The sequence below is a fragment of the Canis aureus genome, chromosome 26 (genome assembly GCF_053574225.1).
Source record: "Canis aureus isolate CA01 chromosome 26, VMU_Caureus_v.1.0, whole genome shotgun sequence".
NCBI lineage: Eukaryota > Metazoa > Chordata > Mammalia > Carnivora > Canidae > Canis > Canis aureus.
The window spans coordinates 31,523,893-31,544,065 of NC_135636.1; the positions used below are offsets into that span (position 1 = coordinate 31,523,893).

Here is a 20,173-nt window from a genome sequence, read left to right on the forward strand (position 1 = left end):
AGAGAGAGGCAGAGACATAGGTAGAGGGAGAAGCAGGCTCCATGCACCGGGAGCCCGATGTGGGATCCGATCCAGGATCGTGCCCTGGGCCAAAGGCAGGCGCTAAACCGCTGCGCCACCCAGGGATCCCTAATTGTTTTTCTTTTTAAAGCCAAATCAAGATACTAACAGCTCATGAACATAGAGCCCCCACTATGTGCCAGGCCCTGTGCCAGTATTTTACGTACTTGGAGGGAGGCCTGAGTATCCCTACAGGTGGGCAGGTGGGGAAACTGAGGCAGGGCCCCGGTCACGTAACCTGCAAATGGTGGATGGGATGGTGCCCAGGGAGGTCTGACTCTTGGAGCTCAAGCTCTTAGATACCTCTCAAGCTGGGGCCAGGTCAAAGTTGGACCTTGGGTCCATTGTGAGACTGTGGTGTACCTCACCCCTGCCTTGTGAACTAAATAAAACCCTAGATCTGGACTTGAAACCCCAAACTCACAACTGGGCTGATATCAGGGAGCTGGAGGATCTGCTGGCTGAAGTCTGGGTAATGTCAGCAGGATTGAACCCCCCCTTGATTCCGGGGCCCTGCTTGGTTGGCCTCTGGGCACATACTCCTTGCCGACCTTCCACTCTTGAGTGTGTGGATGGGGGCTCCCCAGAGGCCAGCCAGTTTGCAGACTCTGGCTTTGTCAATCTGTCTCGTTTTGTTGCCTCTGACCTAGACCTTGGCCCAGTCTCCCGCCCCTAGCCCTGCTGCCTCCTCCTCTTGCTTCCCCTGGCTTTTCTGAGGGTCTCTGAGCCTCTAAGTGGCCTGGGGAAGCTGCAGGGGTCCAGGAGGGCCTTCTGTGTCTGGCTGTGGGCACTTGGGCCCTGGTAGTCACCCTTGCCCTGCCATTGATTTGCTATGGCTTTCAACAAATCACTGCCCCTCTCTGCCTTATTTTCCTACTGGAAGATCTCAGCTGTTCCCTGTAAGTTCTTGCTTTATAGCTTTGGGCAAGTCTTTGCCCATCTCTATGACTCAGTCTCCCTACAAAGTACTAAGTTACTCCAGCCTGGGTGCTGTGTGGCTTTGGGCTGATCCCTTGATGTTTCTGAGCCACAGTTTCCTCATCGGGGGGCTGAGGCCCCCCTTCCTCACAGGGTGGCCTCGAGGATCACATGGGACAGACAGAAGTGGACACCCGTGGGTGTTTGCACAACAGGGGGATGGATGGTGGTCCTGAGCTTCCAAGGAAGGGCCTTCCCTGAGGTCGACCGTGCCCCCTAACTCCAGAGCCCCCCCTCTCCAGCGGAGACCGCCGTGTGAGCTCATGCCCCTGCCTGAGTGTGCGTGCAGCAATTGCGCGGCTGAGGTGTTCCTCACAGCCCCTGGCCACGCTCCCTTCGCTGTCTGGAAGGCACTCTATACCGTCTGGTTCAGCCTCGATGCGCCCCTACTGAGCCCCCAGGTCTGGGTGCTCTCCAGTGTTTGGAGAGCTCTCCCAGCCTGCTTTCTCCTTGCTTCAACTACTCTATCTTCAAAATGGGTCGAAGACTGTGTCCAAGGCAGCTCAAAAGAATCAGGAGCCAGGGATCCAGGTTCAAGTCCAGACTGTGCAAATGTGGGCACGGGCCCTTTTCTCTGGGCCCTGGCACTGAGGAAGGGGGGCACATCCTGCCTGCTGTGTGTCTTCTCAGGGTCCTGGTTGCGGTGAGGTCCAAAGGCAGCCTTGGAGTGAGAAGCTCCGCAAGTGATCAGGCCCCAGCACACCCTGCAGGGGAAGATTCCTTCTGATGTGGGAGTCAGGAGCCTGGGCCTGGCTGTGTGACCTTGAGCAGAGGCCTTTGCTTCTCTGGCCTGTCTTCCCATCTGCACGGTGGGAATGGAAGGGGGCTGAGCCCTATTTCCCAGGCAGCCTTTCCCACTGGCCTCCCCTCCCCACCGTCCCCCTCCACCCCGCCCCAGACCCCTCCCCATCCCCTTCCCCTTCGGTTGCTTTGGATGTGAGGCCTCTGTGGCTGCCCCGCCTTGTCCCCTGTCCCCAGCACCGCCTGCTCTCCTGCTCTCTTCCTTGCTCTTTCTGCCTCTCTCTCTCACCACCCCCATCTCTGCCTCTTCTTTCCTGTTGGGCTCTCGCTTTCTCCTCTCTCCTCTGTGTCTCTGGACCCCCGCTCCAGCCAGACCTGGTTCACATTCAGATGGCTGCAAAGGTACTTCGCCCCCTCCCCACTCCCACCCAGGCCCAGGGGACCCGACCTTGCAGGGAGCTCCTCCGCCCCGTCCCCATTTCCTCCTCATGGGGCAGTTAGTGTAGAAGTGCCCTGGGCTTTGAGTCTCTGCCACCTCAGCCCCTCTGACATGGCTCTGTGTGACTCTGGGCAAGTCCCAGCCCCCTTTGGCCTCAGTTTCCCCAGTAGGGTAGGATGGGTAAGCCGCAGGAAGAGGCCTGTAGTATTCAGTTAAGGAGTCCCTTATGGATGACCAGTGGTTTGCAACAAAGGCAAGCATTGCAGGATCAGTGCCTGGATTGTCACCAAGCCCCCAAAGGGCCGCCCCCTACCTCCACCCAGGTCTCAGCAGCTTCCAAATCTCAGGGCTTGGGGAGGCTTTGGAGATCTGATTTGACATCTGTCTTAGGCAGGAATCATCTCTCCTGTTACAACTTGCTTCCTTCCCAGAGACAGGGAGCTCCCTCCCTCATTCCCAAGACAGCCCTTGGCATCTTGAGATGGCTTGGTCTATTTGCAGGGAAGCAGCTTCCTCCCCATCCCAGGACTCTGCCCCCTGTGAATTTAGACCTCAGGCTGACCAAGGTCAGTCCTGCCACGGTCCTGGACAAAGTCCGTCTGAGTCAGCTTGGGCCAAGAGGCATCTGGGCTGGGGAGAGAAAGAATTCCGGGCCAGCTTGGCCTGGTGGCACGAGAACTCCAGCCGGTCCCACAGCTCCCAGCACCTCACTTGGCCTTGGGGACCCCCAGCACAGCACCTGTGAAGATTGCAGAATTGGGCCCACCACTGACGGCTCCTTCTCCTTTGCTCCTTTCCTCTCCCCCTCCTTAGAGAGGGTGACTGGTGGCTGGCCCACTCGCTCAGCACGGGACAGACAGGCTACATCCCCAGCAACTACGTGGCGCCCTCTGACTCTATCCAGGCTGAGGAGTGAGTATGGAACCTGGTCTCTTGCCTGCCCCCTATCCCCGCAGGTTTGGAGCTTCTCTCCTGGGTTGGAGTGGGTGGGGTGCCTGGAGCCCCGGCGCAGCAGGTAGATGGAAGCCCGGGTCACCAATACCACCCTCCTTCCTCCTAGGTGGTACTTTGGCAAGATCACCAGACGGGAGTCAGAGCGGTTATTGCTCAATGCAGAGAACCCGAGAGGGACCTTCCTGGTGCGAGAAAGCGAGACCACGAAAGGTAGGAGTGCTCCTTTTGGCCAAGGAGAACTGAGCCTTTTGTGGGTTGTTTGCGCTGGGTATTGTGGAATGAATAGGAGTTTGGTACCTGGAGTGGGGTAGGAAGAGCCCTCCAGGTGGATTAAGTGGTAGGATCAACAGCAGGGAGGTACGTTTGAGGAAGACTGAGATATCCAGGGTGGCCAGAGATGCAGCAAATGGTGATACTTAGCCTCTCTGGTCTCACTTTCCTCAGACGAGGAATGTGCACAGGCTGTCGGGAGGCCTGGGGGTCACACAGCCAAAGACTTATTTCCAGGATGGGTGCGGATGAAGTAGGCCCTTCTTCTCCTTCTCCAGGGGCTTCTAGAGCTGGACGAGGTGCCAGGAGCCAGCTTTGCCCTTCCCCAGCCGTCCTGGTCCCTGTTCCTCTTCCATCCCTCCCCCAGCCAGAGAACATAGGTCATCCCCTCTCTAGCCCCTCTTCAAGTGGCTTGCAGGCTACCTGACACCATGGAGACAAAGCTGGGCCACATCCTGTGGGCCTGGGGTTTAGTGGGAAGCAGAGCACCCATGTCATGTGTGTGCATTTATGGGCAGTTGTGTGCCGGGCATGCCATGTGTGAGTCCAGGCATGTGTGTGCACATGGGGGTGGAATTGTCTGGGTGTTGCCGTGTGGGAGCAGATAGTTGTGGGTTTGTCTTTGTGCCTGGGGGCTTGGGGAGTGCATCCCAGTGTGAGCATGGGCATGCCTGTATATGTGCACATACACATGTGCTCAGGGGCTGGCTCTAGGCCCAGGCCACAGGTGTCCACATGTGTGTGTCCTGGGCCATGTGTTAGTTGTGGTTGCCCAACGCAGGCTTTAGAGACCTGGTTACGATTCTGTGTGCCTAACTGGCTGGGAGACCTGAGGCTAGCTGCTTTCCCTCTCTGGGCCTCATTTTCCCCTTCTTTACGCTGGAGATTGTAACTCGCAGTTGAGGACTGTCCAGAGGGCCATGGGCTGTGGGGCCTGTACCCTACCTTCTGAAAAAGGCTCTTTCTGGGTGGTGAAGCCTCTACCCCAGGCTTCTCTTGGGCTCAGGTTAACAGAGGCTCCTAGCCAGGCCTGCTAGGCAGGAGGAAACTTTTCCAGCCAAATGCTTTTCCAGGCTCAAGAGAGTCAGGGAGGAGGCCACCACCAGGGCTGGCCCCTCTTGGCTTTGGCGGCCTGAAGGCCACACCCAGCACATGGCCTCCTGCCCGGGCTGTAGTTTTAGCCAGCCACCCACTCCTGCCTGAGCCCAGGGTGTTCAGGAAGTGTGGGGCAGAGAGGGGAAGCAGTTAAGCCAGGGACACAACCATTTCTGGCTCCTAGCAAACATTTATTGAGCACCTACCATGTGCCAGGCCCTCTTCCTCAGGGAAGCCTTCCCAGACTCCATCCAACCCATCTGCTGTGGCACCCATGGCTCTCCTCCTCCACCACTTATAAGAGGTGGTCTCAAATTTTCCTGACATCCCTGGGAGTCACCCTGTTGTGCAGAGGAGGAAACTGAGGCCCAGGGGGCAGGTGACTGGTCCAGGCCACACAGTTGGGATAGACACTCTGCCTTGAAGATCTTGCCAGGGCCAAGAGTGCATGGAGAGGTTCTCTGATCAGGTGCCCCTTTGCTCACTGGGCCCTGCCTTGATGGCCACCCACAGGCTAGGTGCTCCAAGATAGGGCAGACTGGACCTGGCTCTGGCCTCCATGTCCTCCCGTGCTGGGTAGGCACAGAACCTCACTGAGTGCTGTGGCCTGAGGCGGGGGGGTTGGGCATGGGGTCACTGCTCCTCTCTGGTCCCACCTTGCAGGCGCCTACTGCCTCTCTGTGTCGGATTTCGACAACGCCAAGGGCCTCAATGTGAAGCACTACAAGATCCGCAAGCTCGACAGTGGTGGCTTCTACATCACCTCGCGCACACAGTTCAACAGCCTGCAGCAGCTGGTGGCCTACTACTCCAGTGAGGGCCAGCAGAGCGGATGCTGGGAGGGGGGGCCTTTGGGGCCAACCCAGGGCTGGGGCTCTTGTTACCCTGGGAGTGTGGAGCTCCTTTGTCCCCCTGCCCCTCCTCTCCCTTCCCTCTTCCCCCTCCTTTCCTCCCCCCCTTTTTCGTCCTGGATCCTCCCGTGCCCTCCTCCCACCAGGCCCATCCCCCCTCTTTCTCCCCCTCTGCAGCTGGCTGGAGAGGAGGGCACTGCCTAGAGGGGAGCAGGGAAGGGAGGGGGGCTGAGGCTGGTGTCGTTTGTCTCTGCAGCCCTAGGACCGGTCTGAACTGGTTGCTGGGAGGGGAGGGGGCGGCTAGACCGCTGCAGCCCATAGCCCACAGAGGGAGGAGGGAGTGGGAGGGAGCATAAGTGGCTGCGTAGGGAGCCAGGGCGAGGGCTTCAGGTACACACACACACATACACACACACACACACACACACACACACACACACGCGTGCGCGCAGGTCATGGGGGGGAGCATGCATGCAGTGTCTGCACATTTCGGGGCTTCCCTGGGGACACCGAAGGCTCAAGGGTCTGTGTGTACTCAGGTGGGTGGGTCTCTGTTGGTGCCTGTGTGTGTGGCCGTGGACTCTGTGTGCAGGTATGGCCTAACTTGAGAGTGCCAGTTCGTGCCCATCCTGTGCCACCCTCCTCTCCTTCTGCTGGGCCGCCTGACACCCTCTACCATCTGCCACCCCTCTGTCTCCTTGGCTCTCATTCTGCAGTTCATTCTGCACACTGTTCCCCCACAGCAAAATCGATCTCAGGATAGAGACCCCCAAGTGGCTGCTCTAAACCGGGCTGGCCTCCCTGCCTTACCTGGGGCCCCTTGCCCCCGTTCACTCTCTTGCAGTGCCTCTGGCCTCCTTTCAGTTCGTGCAACCAGAGGCTTGTTCCTCTCCCAGGGCCTCTGCATGTGCATGCGTGGTGCAAACCCGCTGTTTGGAGTGGTGGGCCTTAGTCAACCACTCACTGTCCTGCAGACCCAAGCTCAGGGGCCACTTCCTCAGGGAAGCCTTCCCAGACTCCATCCAACCCATCTGCTGTGGCACCCATGGCTCTCCTCCGTCACACTTGTGGCCGGGAGGTGATTAAGGGAGGTGGGGCTCACTTGGCACTGTGAGCTCCCCGAGGGCAGGATTCCACTGGGCTTGTCCGGCACTGTGTCCTTGCCACTGACCGGGGTGGCCACCCTTTAAAGTCTGCTGAATGAATGAGTGAATAATTCGGTGAGCATGTGCATGAGGCAGTGTGGGCCTGTGTGGGGTGAGGGTGTGGACACTCAGGTGTGGATCCCTGGCCTCAAGGGCATCCTTTGTGTCCCCAAAGCCTGTGTGTGTACCATGTGTATATCAGACCGTGGGACGGGGAGGTCCCAGGGCAGACCCCCTGCCTGAACTCTACCTCCCTGCCTCTGTCTTCAGAACATGCCGATGGCCTGTGCCACCGCCTCACCACCGTGTGCCCCACATCCAAGCCACAGACTCAGGGGCTGGCCAAGGATGCCTGGGAGATCCCTCGGGAGTCTCTGCGGCTGGAGGTCAAACTGGGCCAGGGCTGTTTCGGAGAGGTGTGGATGGGTAAGGCCTTGCCTCTGCCCCCAGAGGAAACCATGGTCCCCTTGGGGGGGCTCTGGTGTCCCCAGTCGAGAACCAGGGAGATGTCCATCCCATAGGACAGCTCAAGGTCCCAGGGCTCCCCCACAACCCTTCACCTCCATGAGTCTCAGTTGCCTCTGCTGAACAGTGAGCTCTATTTTTTTTTTTTTTAAGATTCTATGTATGTATTTATTCATGAGAGACACACAGAGAGAGGCAGAGGCAGAGGGAGAAGCAGGCTCTCTGTGGGGAGCCCAATGTGGGACTTGATTCCAGGACCCCGGGGTCACGCCCTGAACCAAAGGCAGACATTCAACTGCTGAGCCACCCAGGTGCCCCCAGTGGGCTGTGTTTTAAAGGTGGAGCTCCCCCACACCTCTGCAAACCATGGCACCTGTTTGCCGAGAGCTGCTTGGGGCTGGGCATCCCGATTCCCCAAAGATGCTGTGTGGTCCAGGCCAGGTGGCTCCACTGTGAGTCTTAGTCCTCCTCAGTGTAAAGTGGAGATGAGGATAATAGGACCCACCCGCGGACTGTGAGAGAACGCTGGCCCAGTGTGCATCCACACGTTAGTGCTTAGCCGCGGGACGTGAAGCCTCAGCTCTCAGAGGGAGTGCTTGGAAGCACAAGGTCTGGCATGTTCTGGGCCTGTTCACAATCTCCTGTCTAACCTGGGAGAAATGGCAAAACTGTCCTTGAAAACAAACACCATGAAACCCTGACAAAACGCAGGCACCCTCTGCTTGGTTCCTGCTGCCACAGAGGAATCAGGGAGGTTGGTGTGAGACAGGCAAGACAGTCTTAAGCCCGTGGCTTCAGCTGGGGAATCATCATGTGCCGTCATGTAAGCCCCAGTGTTCACTTGGCACCACTGTCTCCACTTTCCTCCTCTCAGGGGAGAGCAAGGACAGTTCCTGGGTGGGAGGCCCTGCAGGGACACAGGCCTGCAGGCTGGTCAGGCCAAGTCAGGAAAGGGGAAGTGCTGGCTTTTAGCTGGGGAGAGGGGAGGGGGATGTTCCGGAGACTGCAAAGACTCATTCCTGGCACACGTGTGTGGTAGTAGCTGTGGACACTGCAGGTAGACTCATGAAGTGGCAGGTACAGATCCCCAGACATTGTGCTGGAGGTGCCCCAGAGGTAGGCCTGGGCCCCCACTCTCAGATGGAGGCCCAGAGACTGGGAGGAATGGGCACAGGGCCACTCATCAGAGGACCTTGGGTCCAGTGTGCTAAGAACTCGGATTAAACACTCTGCTCTAGCACACAACTTCCCCCAAGGCCTCTCAGTGTGAAAATCCAGATAATAATAAAATGACAAGTGTAACTATTATTTACCGAGCCCTCACAGTCGGTTGGGCCCAAAGCCTAAAATCTCATTTAATTCTCAAATAACCCCGCAGGGAGACACTATAACATCTGCATTTTCCAGAGGAGAAGACGGGCTCAGAGAAGGGAACTGACTGGCCCACGGTCTCACTGCTGTCAGGAGGCAGAGTTGGGCTTCAGACCCTGGCCAGTCTGACCTTCACGCCCTCGTGTGTCTGGTCCAGGCCTTGCTTTTTAGAGAGCATGCCTCTCGTGGAGGTGGCTTTGTCCTGAGGCCAGCTCTGCTTCCCCCGCCAGCCCCATTCATTTGCTAACTCCTGACTCACCTCCTGTGTGCTGCCCAGAAGGAACACGGTCACTCAGGAGAGAGTAGTTGAGTTTTGGGGCCATGATTGTCCATCTCTTTGGTGAAAGTGCTGCTTTTTGGGACATTCCTAATAATGGCAATCCCAACAAAAGATCAACGGCCACTGTTTCTTGAGTGTGTACCAGAGATTCATTCCATCCTTTTAATAACTCCCTGAGGAGTGGCCTGTCGTGGTTCAGAAAGGGGCTGGACCTTGGCTGGGCTTGTCACGTGGCTAGGGAGGCCAGGGCTAAAACTGGTACGCAGGCAGGCAGATGCGGGTCCCTGTGGGATGTAAATAGGGGGACCTTCACTGAGGCAGCCTGTACCCCTGTCCACAGGAACCTGGAACGGAACCACCAGGGTGGCCATCAAAACCCTGAAGCCAGGCACGATGTCTCCAGAGGCCTTCCTGCAGGAGGCTCAGGTCATGAAGAAACTGAGGCACGAGAAGCTGGTGCAGCTGTACGCGGTGGTGTCTGAGGAGCCCATCTACATCGTCACAGAGTACATGAGCAAGGGTGAGGCCCGAGAGACCCGCGTGGAGATGCATGGGGCAGTCCCTTCCTGGGCAGGAGGGCACGCGCTTCATGTCCCCCCAGATCTAGAGTGTACATTTTATTTTACAAATATATTTTTTAAAGATTTATTTATTTATTTATTCAGAGAGAGAAAGAGAGAGAGAGAGAGGCAGAGACACAGACACAGGCAGAGGGAGAAGCAGGCTCCGTGCAGGAAGCCTGACGTGGGACTCAATCCCGGGTCCCCCGGGCTGCTGGCGGCGCTAAACCACTGCGCCACCGGGGCTACCCTAGAGTGTACATTTTAAAAGGTGGAACAGAATAGAACCAACTTGTCATGTCAATGGAAAGTCAAGCCAAAGGTTGCCTTTCTCATTTTGTTTTGTTTTTAATGATTTCCCACAATGCATCTTTTCTCCCTCCAGTTGCTGGTTTTCTAAAGCCATCTGTCATTCTGCATCTGAAAGAGAAGTCCCCCAACCCTCCAAGCTGAGCCACTTCTGGGACAAGTCCCTGGCTTGACCTTTACTTAATTTTTAAATTAGTTGAATTATTCAAAATGTGCTTTTCAGAGGCATAATTTGCAGATGATAGAATCCAATATTTTAAGCATCCAGTTCGATGAGTTTTAACAAACGGACACTCTGTGTTTCCCTTACCACGACTGAGCTACAAGAGATCTCCCCAGAAAACTCTCTTGTTGCCCCTTGCAGACAAGTACCTTCCAGCGCTCAAGGCAGGTAGTAGCTCTCTCTCTGTCATCACGGGTGTTTCTTCTAGAACTTCACACGTGTTCTCATTTACATCCGAGGTTCATCCTTGTCACATGTATCAGTAGTACGTTTTGTTTCTATCGCTGGGCAGTAGCAGTGCATCGCAGGGACGGACCACAGTCTCTGTGCTCCTGGAAGGAGACATTGGGTTGTTTCCCATCCCACTTTGCCTTCTGAGTGATGAATGCTGAGAGAGTCTTCCTTCCGAGACGGGTTTATGTGAAATCTGCTGTGCCGCTTAGAGCGAGGCTGGCCTGCGGAGGTGGACAGGATGTGGGAATCGCTGCTTCCTGGCTCAGGGAGGACAGGGCCGGGACTAGTGCCGCTTTCTTTCCTCCCAGGGAGTCTGCTGGACTTCCTCAAGGGGGAGACAGGCAAGTACCTGCGACTACCTCAGCTGGTGGACATGGCCGCTCAGGTGAGTCCACCCCTCCCACCTCTCACAGCCTTGGCCCTAGAACACTCCGTCCCTCTTAGCTCAGTAGCTCAGCTGGTTTTATCCGCATGAGGGATCCCTCCAGGCAGCTTGCCTTGACTGCCCCCCACACTCTTGGATCTCACCACATTTACCACTGGGCAGAGAAAAGAACCTTTGCTGGGCCAGTATCCGAGGTCAGTGAGGAGGTTATTCAGTCACTCAATAACCATGCATTAGAACTTGCTTGCTGTAGGTGGTGCTCAACAGTCATCTCTTCATTAATCCTTATCCCAATCAGGGGAGGTAGGACTGGCTGTCACTCCGTTTGACATAAGAAAACAGGTTCAGAGAGGGGACTCAGGACAGCAGGCAGGACCTGGCACTCGCCTGTATCGGTGGGGCATCTGGGGCCTCTTTTTCATGGTCACCCGCCTTCCGGGCTGTATCTTGTCTATGTTTCCTCTTTGCCCTTGCCCTTTGTCCTGCATTTCCTCTTTCTGCTAAGTGCTGGTCCTGCTTTCTGTGCCAACGGTGCTTATTGTAAGCAGACTTTACTAGCCAGAAGACTGGGAAGGGTAGGGCATCTGATTGGCTCTCTGGGCATGTGACCCGTGACCTTGGGGACAGGGGGGCAGGGGTGGTCCCTGAGCCGGGTTCCTTGGGTTCTGCCCGCAGATCGCCTCAGGCATGGCCTACGTGGAACGGATGAACTACGTCCACCGTGACCTCCGTGCTGCCAACATTCTGGTTGGAGAGAATCTCGTGTGCAAAGTGGCCGACTTTGGGCTGGCCCGGCTCATTGAAGACAACGAGTACACCGCCCGGCAAGGTGGGCAGGGTCTGGGTCCTTGCCATCTGGCCTTCTCTGAGCCTGTTTCTGCCTCTGTCCAGTGAGGATGAGAGTGGTACCTCCTGGCAGCATGGTCATGACACTCTACTGAGCCTCCCCTGATCTTTCTCCCTCCCGCAGGTGCCAAATTCCCCATCAAGTGGACAGCTCCGGAAGCGGCCCTCTATGGCCGATTCACCATCAAGTCAGATGTGTGGTCCTTTGGGATCCTGCTGACGGAGCTCACGACAAAGGGGCGGGTGCCCTACCCCGGTAAGAGGGCTCTCTGTGGCCCATCTTTGATCCCTGAACCCCTCTGCCCTGGTGATCTAGGGCAAACCACACCCCTTCCCAGGCTCAGTTTCCCCATCTGTATAATAAAGAGGTTGAGTATCCCATCTTAGGGGCTCTCTGGTCAGGGCTCTCTGCCATGGGAGGGGACTTACCCGTGATCACACCCCCCTGCCCTAGGCGAGAGGTCATCTCTGCTCTCCTCATCATCCTCCCCCCACCTGGCTTTCCTCACAAGAGCCAGTCTCCTCATGCTTCCCTCTACCCACAGGGATGGTCAACCGCGAGGTGCTTGACCAGGTGGAACGGGGCTACCGGATGCCCTGCCCGCCTGAGTGTCCCGAGTCCCTGCACGACCTCATGTGCCAGTGCTGGCGGAAGGAGCCTGAGGAACGACCCACCTTTGAGTACCTGCAGGCCTTCCTGGAGGACTACTTCACATCCACCGAGCCCCAGTACCAGCCGGGAGAGAACCTATAGGGAGCAAGCTACAGGGCCAGACTGGCTTCTCGGCTTGGATCCTGGGCTGGGTGGCCCCTGATGTAGGATCTTGCCTCCCTCCGCCTGCCTGCATTGATCCCCTCTGTGGGGCTGAATTGTCAGTGATGAGGCCCCTCCCTCTTTTGTGGCATGGAAGGGCTTGGGGCCTGGGGTGGCCTCGGGGACAGGGTCCAAGGCTGGCACAGTGACTGCATCCCGGTTCCTGCTCCGGCCACATGTGTCCCCCCAGCCTTCCCTTCTGGAGCTCTGTGCTGCTCAGCAGGAGGAAGCAGGAAGAAGGACGGGCTGCTCCCCACATTGGCTCCTTCCCACTTCCATGTCATCCCAGGTCTGCCTCCAGAGCTGGCCGAAGAGCCTTTCCAAAGAGGAGTGATGGGCCCCTGGCCCACGGCCTGCCCGCCACCCTACCCCTTGCCGTCCATTTCTGAAACACCTGTTGGTGGAAGCTGCTGGCTCCAGGCCCCTCTGCCACGGCTCCCCGGCTGGGCAGCTGAGGTGTAGCTTGACTTCATGGTGGTGGGTAGGGTGGGCACCCCCCTCAAGTCCTGTTCTTAGACCCCACGGACCCTGAGAGATCACCAATTCCTTGTCCTCATAGTACCCCTGGGGAAACAGTCCAGAGAGGGGATGTGACTTGCCCAAGACCACAGAGAAGTTCAGGGTTGAGGTGGGTTCGGAACCCGGTGCTCCCTCTGTCTTCCTCAGGAACCAACAAGATTGTCCTTGGAGGCAGCGTGGACAGCCCAGGGCAGCCTAGGGGACCAGGGGCCTGAGGCTGAATTAGAGATAGCAGAGAGAGTCCTGCTGCCACTGCCTGCCTGGCGGGGCTGCTGTGCAGGGAGAGAGTGGAGGGGGACGGAGGGCGGGGCTAGGAATGAGGGGTGACCATGCAGGCGTTGGGAAGATGTCGAACAGAATGTGAGTGGTTCTCATCCTTGGGGCCAGCCAGCATGAAAGAGAGTGAGCTCCCAGGCTCCGGACGCAATTGAACAGAAATAGAAGATCTAAGTGGTTGGGCGGTCCTGGCCTCAGGAGGAACCCCAGTTTGTCCTGTGTCATTTCAATGCCTGGCGCCTGCCCTCCTCCCCAAGTTGGCACCCCTTAACTCATGAGCGGGGAAAGGAGTACCTAATGCTGGGGTGGGAGAGGATGAGTGTCCGCTGCTATGTGCCAAGCCTGGCTGTGCTGGCGGTGTGACCTCGGGTGGCCCCTGCTTCCTCCCTCGGCTGCAGTGTCTGCCTTCATGTGTGGCCGTGGCCTCTGCAACTGCTCTGCTCCAGACCCTGTGGCCTGGCATCACTTGGTGAGCCCCGCCTGGGGCATCCGGAGGCTCTCTGGCCCTAGCTCTGGTGTTTAGCCTTAGGGTATGTGGTGGCTCCTCCCTGGGCCTTGGTGTGCCCATCTTAAAAGGGGTGGCTGACGGTTTGTGGGCATCTTGCCAAGGGCCCCATGTGTGTGTATGTGCGTTGTGTGTGTGTGCACATGTGTGTTCTTCCATGTATGTCCATATTTAACATGTAAAAATGCTCCCCTGCTCTGTCCCCGAGACATGTTGTACATTTCACCCACAGCCCCCCATCATAGCAATAACATTCCTGCTGCCAGGGGTGCTCGAGCCAGCCAGGCCCTGCCAGTGGGAAAGGAGGCCAAGCGGTGCCTGCCTATGAAATTTCAACTTTTCCTTTCATACATGTTTATTACGCAAGTCTGCTGTCCGTCCCAGTCGGATCTGGGCTCGCTGACCCCGGCGTGCTCTCAAGTCCCCCTTCCAGCTGCCCGGGGCCCTTTGTATAAGGTGTCCTAATACTGTTTTGTTTTGTTTTTTTAAATAAACAGTGTTTTGTAGATTTCAGATGACTATGCAGAGGCCTAGGGGACCCTCAGCTCTGGGCAGGGCCTGGGGGTCCCAGATTTCACGGCCCAGGCTTGGGGGGGAGGGATCCAGAATTGGTTGTAAATACTTTGCATATTGTCTGATTAAACACAAACAGACCTCAAAGTTTGGCCTGTGGTTTATTGAGCATCTACCGTGTGCTGGAGAGTGAGAGGGGTGGGATGTGAGGACAGACTGTGGTGGGAGGGGCCTTGTTCGGGCCACGCTGGTGGCTAGAGGGCTTTAGGCCAGGGGGAGACGTGATCAGATTGGAGACAGACTGCACCTGTCTGCACTCACCAGAGTGAGCACATCTGGCAGAGGCTGGCTTGTGTCTGACATGCACCAGTGAAGCCAGGACTCCCACAGTGTGAGCCATTCAGGATGCAGATGCCCTGGGTGGATGGTGGCAGTTGACACTCTGGGGGCCGGGAGGGACTGTCAGGCCTGTGTGGGGTCACAGGCGTGCTTGCAGGGTGATGTGGCTGTGTGTGTGCTGTGTTTTGCAGGAGCGCCAGGCTGGGGTGGAGCTGGATCCACTCTAGAGAAAAACCCAAAGACCTTCCGTCTCCTCCCTTTTCCCTCACCACTAAGGGACACAACTGGGTAGTTATTTGCGACAGTCTATATGAAGACATTTATCTTACGTGAGAATGTGAGACCACACATGTGTTCGTGTGTCACCTCTGGCTGTAATAAGGGTCCAATTAAAAACAAATTTCAGAATTAGGACATTTCTCTCTGCAGTAGTATTTTCATAAGCCAAATCCCATAGTATCCAGGTCAGAATGGACACCCAGAGACTCCATGGGTATGGGCATGACTTGGGAGCGTAAGAGCATGGATGTTTGTGGCATGTGTCCTCTTTGCTCCTGGGACTGTGTGCCTAGGACGTGTGTGCCTTCGTGTTCACGTGGGTATATAAGTTTACCCATGGGTGTCTGTGTAGGTGTATGTGGACATGTGTTCGGGTGGTTTGTGAGTCTGGGGCTCCTGGGACTGTGTATCTAGCTGTGTGAACCTTTATGTTCACATGGGTGTGTGAATGGGAGGTCTGCCCGAGGCTGTGTGCATCTGTAAACACACATGTCCAGGTCGTGTGCCAGCCTGCAGGCTCCTGGGGTAAGTGTGTACCTGGGTATGAGTGGGGTGTGAAACCAGTGTGTCTGTTTTCTCCCGCTGTGTGTGCAAGGATTTGTGTGTAGCACATGAATACAAATGCAGGTAGTTGGTGCCTGAGCTTTGGGCTCCGGGGGCCGGGCACCGATGCGTGCAGCTGGTTCTGTGGGATCGGAGGGCGCACACAGCGTTGGCCGCTCCTGGCAGGGCCCACGTGCGCTGGGCTGGGGCTGGAGGAACTCAGGAACACGAGCCAGCAGGCCAGGGGTGTGCCTCAGCCCTCACGGGGACAGGGACAAGGCGCTCACCCTGCACGGCAGGTGGGGAGCACACCTGTACGATGCTGGGTGGTGGGCCCAGGGCGTGGGGCCTCGCTGAGCCCCCCTTCTCTGCACCTATCTTGCTCTGCATTTCTCTGTGTCTCTCTGTCTCTGTCTCCGTCAGTCTCCCGCCTCTGTCGGCCTCTCCAGTCTCTGGCTGTCTGACCCTGGCTCTCTGTCTCAACATTTCTTTTTCTTTCTTTCTACTCCCCTCTCCCTCCCCCCCCCCCCTTCTCTATAGTTTCCAGCGCAGCTCTGTGCGCTTCTGAGTTTCTGTCTGTTTCGGGCTGTTGCTGGCTTCTCTTTTGCTCTGTGCCTGGCTGCTGTCTCTCTCTCTCCTGTTTCTCTGTGTCTCTGTCTCACACATTTTCTTCTTCATCAATCTCTCTGGCTTCTGACTCGTCCTCAGGCCCTCCCACGGGTCCGTGCTTCTGCCCAAGCTCTTTACACGATGGAGAATGCCCTTTCTTTTCTCTCTGCAACGTGGCAAACTCCTATTCATCCTTCAAAACACATCTCAGAGGCCACAGACCACCCGTCGGAGCTTCCCCTGACTCCCCTGGAACTTGCAAACGCTGCTGTGCTCGTTCACAAAGCTCACCCACTAGAACAAGAGCCTGAGGGCCTGGGGAAATTCTAGCTGATGCCCCCAGATCTGGCCCACATGGATGGCGTCGTCTGGTCAGGGAAGGGAGGCGGGAAAGCTGCTGTCTACCCCACCTCTCGTCTCTGGCTCCTCCTCTGGTTTTGATCCCTCTCTCTGGGCTGCTGTCCAGTTTGCTTTTGCTCGACTTGTGAGAGAGACAGTGGAGAGGTGAGAGGTGAGAGGTGTGCCGTCTGCTGGGGCCACTGCCCCACAGCCCCTCTGCTTGCTCCTCCTGCAGCCCTGTCCTGATTCTAGCCCACTTCAGGGGGTGGGAGACCTGGGCCCCCCACATCCTCTCCACCTTCCCTTCCTGGACTCAGTGTTTTTCTTATGCCACATGCTTTTTTTTTTTCTTGGAGCAAAATGAGATGCTTTCCTTCATGAAAAAAATGATATATATTCCTTATAGCAAAGTAGGAAAGATGTAGAAAAACACACACAAAAAAACACCATACTTGGGCAGCCCGGGGGGCTCAGCGGTTTAGTGCTGCTTTCGGCCCAGGGCGCGATCCTGGAGACCCTGGATCGAGTCCCGCATCGAGCTCCCTGCGTGGAGCCTCTTCTCCCTCTGCCTGTGTCTCTGCCTCTCTGTGTCTCTTATTAGTAAATAAATAAAATCTTAAAAAACAAAACAAAACACCATACTCTGTGCCCCCTAGCCCATCCCTCCCACCTGGAGAGCGTGGGCCACGTGTCTCTGTGCGTGTCCCTGGAGGTCTGTCGTCTGTTCTCGGCCCATCGGCCTCCGTGTTCCCTTGTCTCTCTCTCCCTCTCGGAGTGTGTCTGTCTCTGTCTCTCCGAGCTCCGGCTCACGCTCACTGGCTCTCACTGTGGGCTGCTAGCCCGTTCAGCCAGACATTCACGTGGAAAACTCGTCTTGAAGATCTGCCCTGGGCCCGGTGCTGCCGTGGCCCGTGTGGAGGTGTGAGCAAACAGCCCCCCATCTGCCCTCCGACTGCCGGTGTATCTGTGTCAGGCCTTCTGTGCTGGTTGTGCTTTCGGCTACTGCACTTCCAGTGTGTGTGCGTGTGTGTGTGTGTGTGTGTCCCTGTGTGTGTGTGGTGTGTGGGCCACATGCGCATCCCTGCTCCCTGCAGCCTCCCAAGCTGTGGCTCTCTTCATTCCTCCTCTACTCCTTTCATCCCCTCATGAAACTCTGACCCGACCTGTGCCGAAGGCGTGTGCATACACACACACATGCACACATGCACACACGGGTGCACACACACCCACCCACTCGTGCACACATACACATGCAAGGTCCATTGTCTGCATTTCCTCTCATCTCATCTTTTCCCATTTTTCTCTCCCAGGCCAAAAAGCTGTGGTTTGCAGAGAAAAAGAGAGACAGACAGAAACAGAGGCAGAGTTGGGAAGAGCCAGGGAAGGAGTTCTGGATGGGTAGGGGGAGATGGAGCCCTGTCTGTCTGTCTGTCATTCATCCAGGCCTTGCGGTCCCCAGCCCTCCCCACCGGAGAGCTCTTCCCACCCAGTGCCCAGACCTGTGCTGCCCTCAGAGGGTGACCCCTGCGATCCTGAGTCTGTGTCTCTCTGTCTGGCGTCCGTCTGCTTCTGTTCCCCCCCACGCCTCCCCCTTACTATGGTCTCATTCACTGTTTATCTTTTTCTTTGCCCCCTCCCCTGGGTGGGGTGTGTCTGTGTGTCCTTGTGTGTGTGGCTGGAGCTCTGTGTCTTTCTCTACCTCCTGCCTCCACGTCTCTGCAGTTTTCTTAAAAATCCTCCTTTCCCACCTCTGTACATATGTCTGGGTGTGAACATCTCGCCCACCCTCTTTCCCTTCCCCAGGACTCCTGGGACTTGGCCTTCAGGGTGATTTTTTGCCCACATGCCTTCCTAACCCCAGACTTAGTCCCATGCTCTGTCCAGCCTCAGCCCCAAGGCCTTCCTCCAGGACGGTTTCCTTGCCAACCCTTCCTTGGACACCTCATCCTCCCGCACCCCAAACTCAACCACTCCCTGTCTACTCCCACCCCCTCTGCAGAGGGCCCCCTTTGACTCTGGTGGGCCCGAGTTAGCTTTGCCTTTGTGGGTCCCTTCCTCCATAGGAAATATGCAAAATTAGTTTACAATATTGGTGCAAAGTCAAATTTATAATTAACTATGAAAACATTGTTTGAGGGGCGCCTGGCTGGCTCAGTTGGTGGAATGTGTGATTCTCGATCTCTGGGTCATGAGTTTGAGTCCCAAGCTGGGTGTAGGGTTTAGTCAAAAAAGAAATTGAGCTAATAGTTTGTCTTCTGATTTTAAGAGAAATTAATTTTTTTGTGGGCCCCTAAAAATACTGTGGGCTATAGATTTACTGAGCCTCTCCTCTGGGCCAGGCGGGGGTAAATGCTGCTCCCGGCAGGCCATGTGTCCTCTTTGCCTTCTGCCCTCTCTGTTCCTGCTTCTCCATTCCGCCCTCTGTGGTTTGCCCTTGACTTCAGTGCGGGTGCATCAGAGCAAGGTGGGGTGCGTCACCCTCTCCCCCACTGCCTCTGTCTCTCTATGTCCAGCTCTCTCTTGCCCTAGCAGGTTTGTCCTTTTCTCTAGGGGTCCCCCCATTAATTCATTTATTCCTCCAACTAACATGTGGCCCTGCTGTCTGTGTGTCTGGCTCCCCATCTGTCCCTCTGTGGGCTTCTTGAATTTCCCCTGGGCCTGCTCCTGCAGCCCCGTCCCTTCCCCTCGGCAGGGGCTGGGGCTGGGGGGTGAGTGCTTCCTTCCACTCCTGCCAGAGGCTCCCAGGGCTCTCCCCACCCCAGCCTCCTTCTTGATCATTCCAGGGGTGCCTGCCTGGCCTTTCCATCTCCTCCAGCTCTTGCCTTCCTTCCCTCCACCCAGCTCTTACCCTCTGTGCACATTCACCTGTTCACCTCGTTGCTCCCCAACTTTGCCTCCGCCCACGTGTGTCAGCATTCATGCACTCCCCGGCCCATTCGACAAGTTTCCATTGAGTACCTGCTGTGTGTCCAGCTCTGGTGGGGTTGGAGGTTCAGGGGTGAGGAACAACTTCTGGGAAGCCTGGACACGGACACAGCACTTCCTGCCTGGGACAGATGAGCACAACAGGTGGTCCCGGGGGAGTGGGGATGGGGTCCCGAGTGGGAACGGAGGTGCGGAGGGCTCCCCGAGGACACAGGCCTGAGTGAGGCCCGATGGCGAGGAGCATTGCTGAGGGAGGGGACAAAGGCCAGGAAGCAGGAGCTAGCAGAGCCAGGGTGGGATGGCTCTCGAGTCATCCCGGGGTTGTAACTGTGTGAGGAAGCCCGACAGACAGGGAGATGAGCGGACATCCAGACAGGCCCTGGGGGAGGGCGAGAGAGGCGCATGGAAGTCTCCTGCTTTTCCTGTGTTTATCTCCCGTTTCTCTCCTTCCTTTTTCTCTCTGGGGCATCTCTGGGTCTTGTCTTTTCTCTGGGCTTCTGACATGTGTGTGCATGCACATGTATGGTATGTGTGGTGTAGTGTGTGTGGGGTGTGCGTAACCTCTGTGTGGCATGTATGTAGTATAGTGTGTGGCGTACGTGTTATGTGTGTTGTGTGTGGTATGTATGTTGTGTGTGACAAGTGTGGTATATGTGGTGTGTGTGTGGTAGGTGTGGATGTGTGATGTTTGTATGGTGTCTTGTGTGTGTGTGTTGTATGTGATGTGTTGTGTGTAGTAGGTGTGGCATGTGTGACGTGTGTGGTGTGTGTGTGTGTGAGGGGTGGTATGCGATGGGTAGCGGTGTGTGGTGTGTGTGTGAGGGGTGCTGTGTGTGGCATGTGGTCCCTCCCCCTCCGTCGCTGTTGCCCGGATCCTGCATAGGCAGCGCCTCACATGCGTTCAAACATTTCTTTCATTTATTCGGACTTAAAATCCTGATTCGAGCCATTCTTAGGCGGCAGCCCAGGGCACACGGGTGCATCTCTCTCCCTCGGCTGATCTTTCTCTTCATCCTCCTTCATTCGGTCTCCATCTCGGTTTTCTCTTTCCAAACTCCTCTCTCAGGGCCATTGTGCTGCCTGGTTGTAGACTTCGGTGTCCTGCCTGCACTTGTGTCTGTCACCGCCCCTCCCAGTCTTTCTCCCTTTTTCTCTTTGTTTGCCTGTCGTTGTTTGTCTGTCTGTCTCTGCCTCTGAGCCTTAGCGGGACTCTGTGTGCTCCCGAGCGTGAGGTGGGTCTTCCCACCCAGATGTGACTGCGCAATCACATGTGTGTGTGCACACGGGTGTGTCTGTGTGCCACAAC

At 56.6% G+C, this 20,173-nt stretch overlaps 1 protein-coding gene across 6 annotated transcripts in view; it reads left to right on the forward strand.

Moving 5' to 3' along the window:
* The window catches only part of SRC (SRC proto-oncogene, non-receptor tyrosine kinase), a 50,168-nt gene extending 36,188 nt beyond the window's left edge, over positions 1-13,980 (forward strand). For 4 of the 6 annotated variants that reach the window (XM_077873112.1, XM_077873108.1, XM_077873109.1 and 1 more), the window contains 10 exons: positions 2,149-2,181; positions 3,032-3,130; positions 3,279-3,382; positions 5,201-5,350; positions 6,804-6,959; positions 8,990-9,169; positions 10,284-10,360; positions 11,036-11,189; positions 11,331-11,462; positions 11,752-13,980. In XM_077873112.1, coding sequence (XP_077729238.1) covers positions 2,149-2,181; positions 3,032-3,130; positions 3,279-3,382; positions 5,201-5,350; positions 6,804-6,959; positions 8,990-9,169; positions 10,284-10,360; positions 11,036-11,189; positions 11,331-11,462; positions 11,752-11,960 — 1,294 coding nt within the window. In that variant the 3' untranslated portion in view covers positions 11,961-13,980. The remainder of the gene's footprint in view (positions 1-2,148; positions 2,182-3,031; positions 3,131-3,278; positions 3,383-5,200; positions 5,351-6,803; positions 6,960-8,989; positions 9,170-10,283; positions 10,361-11,035; positions 11,190-11,330; positions 11,463-11,751) is intronic. The other 2 variants (XM_077873113.1, XM_077873114.1) reach the window with 1 other exon arrangement.
* Positions 13,981-20,173: the final 6,193 nt, after the last annotated feature.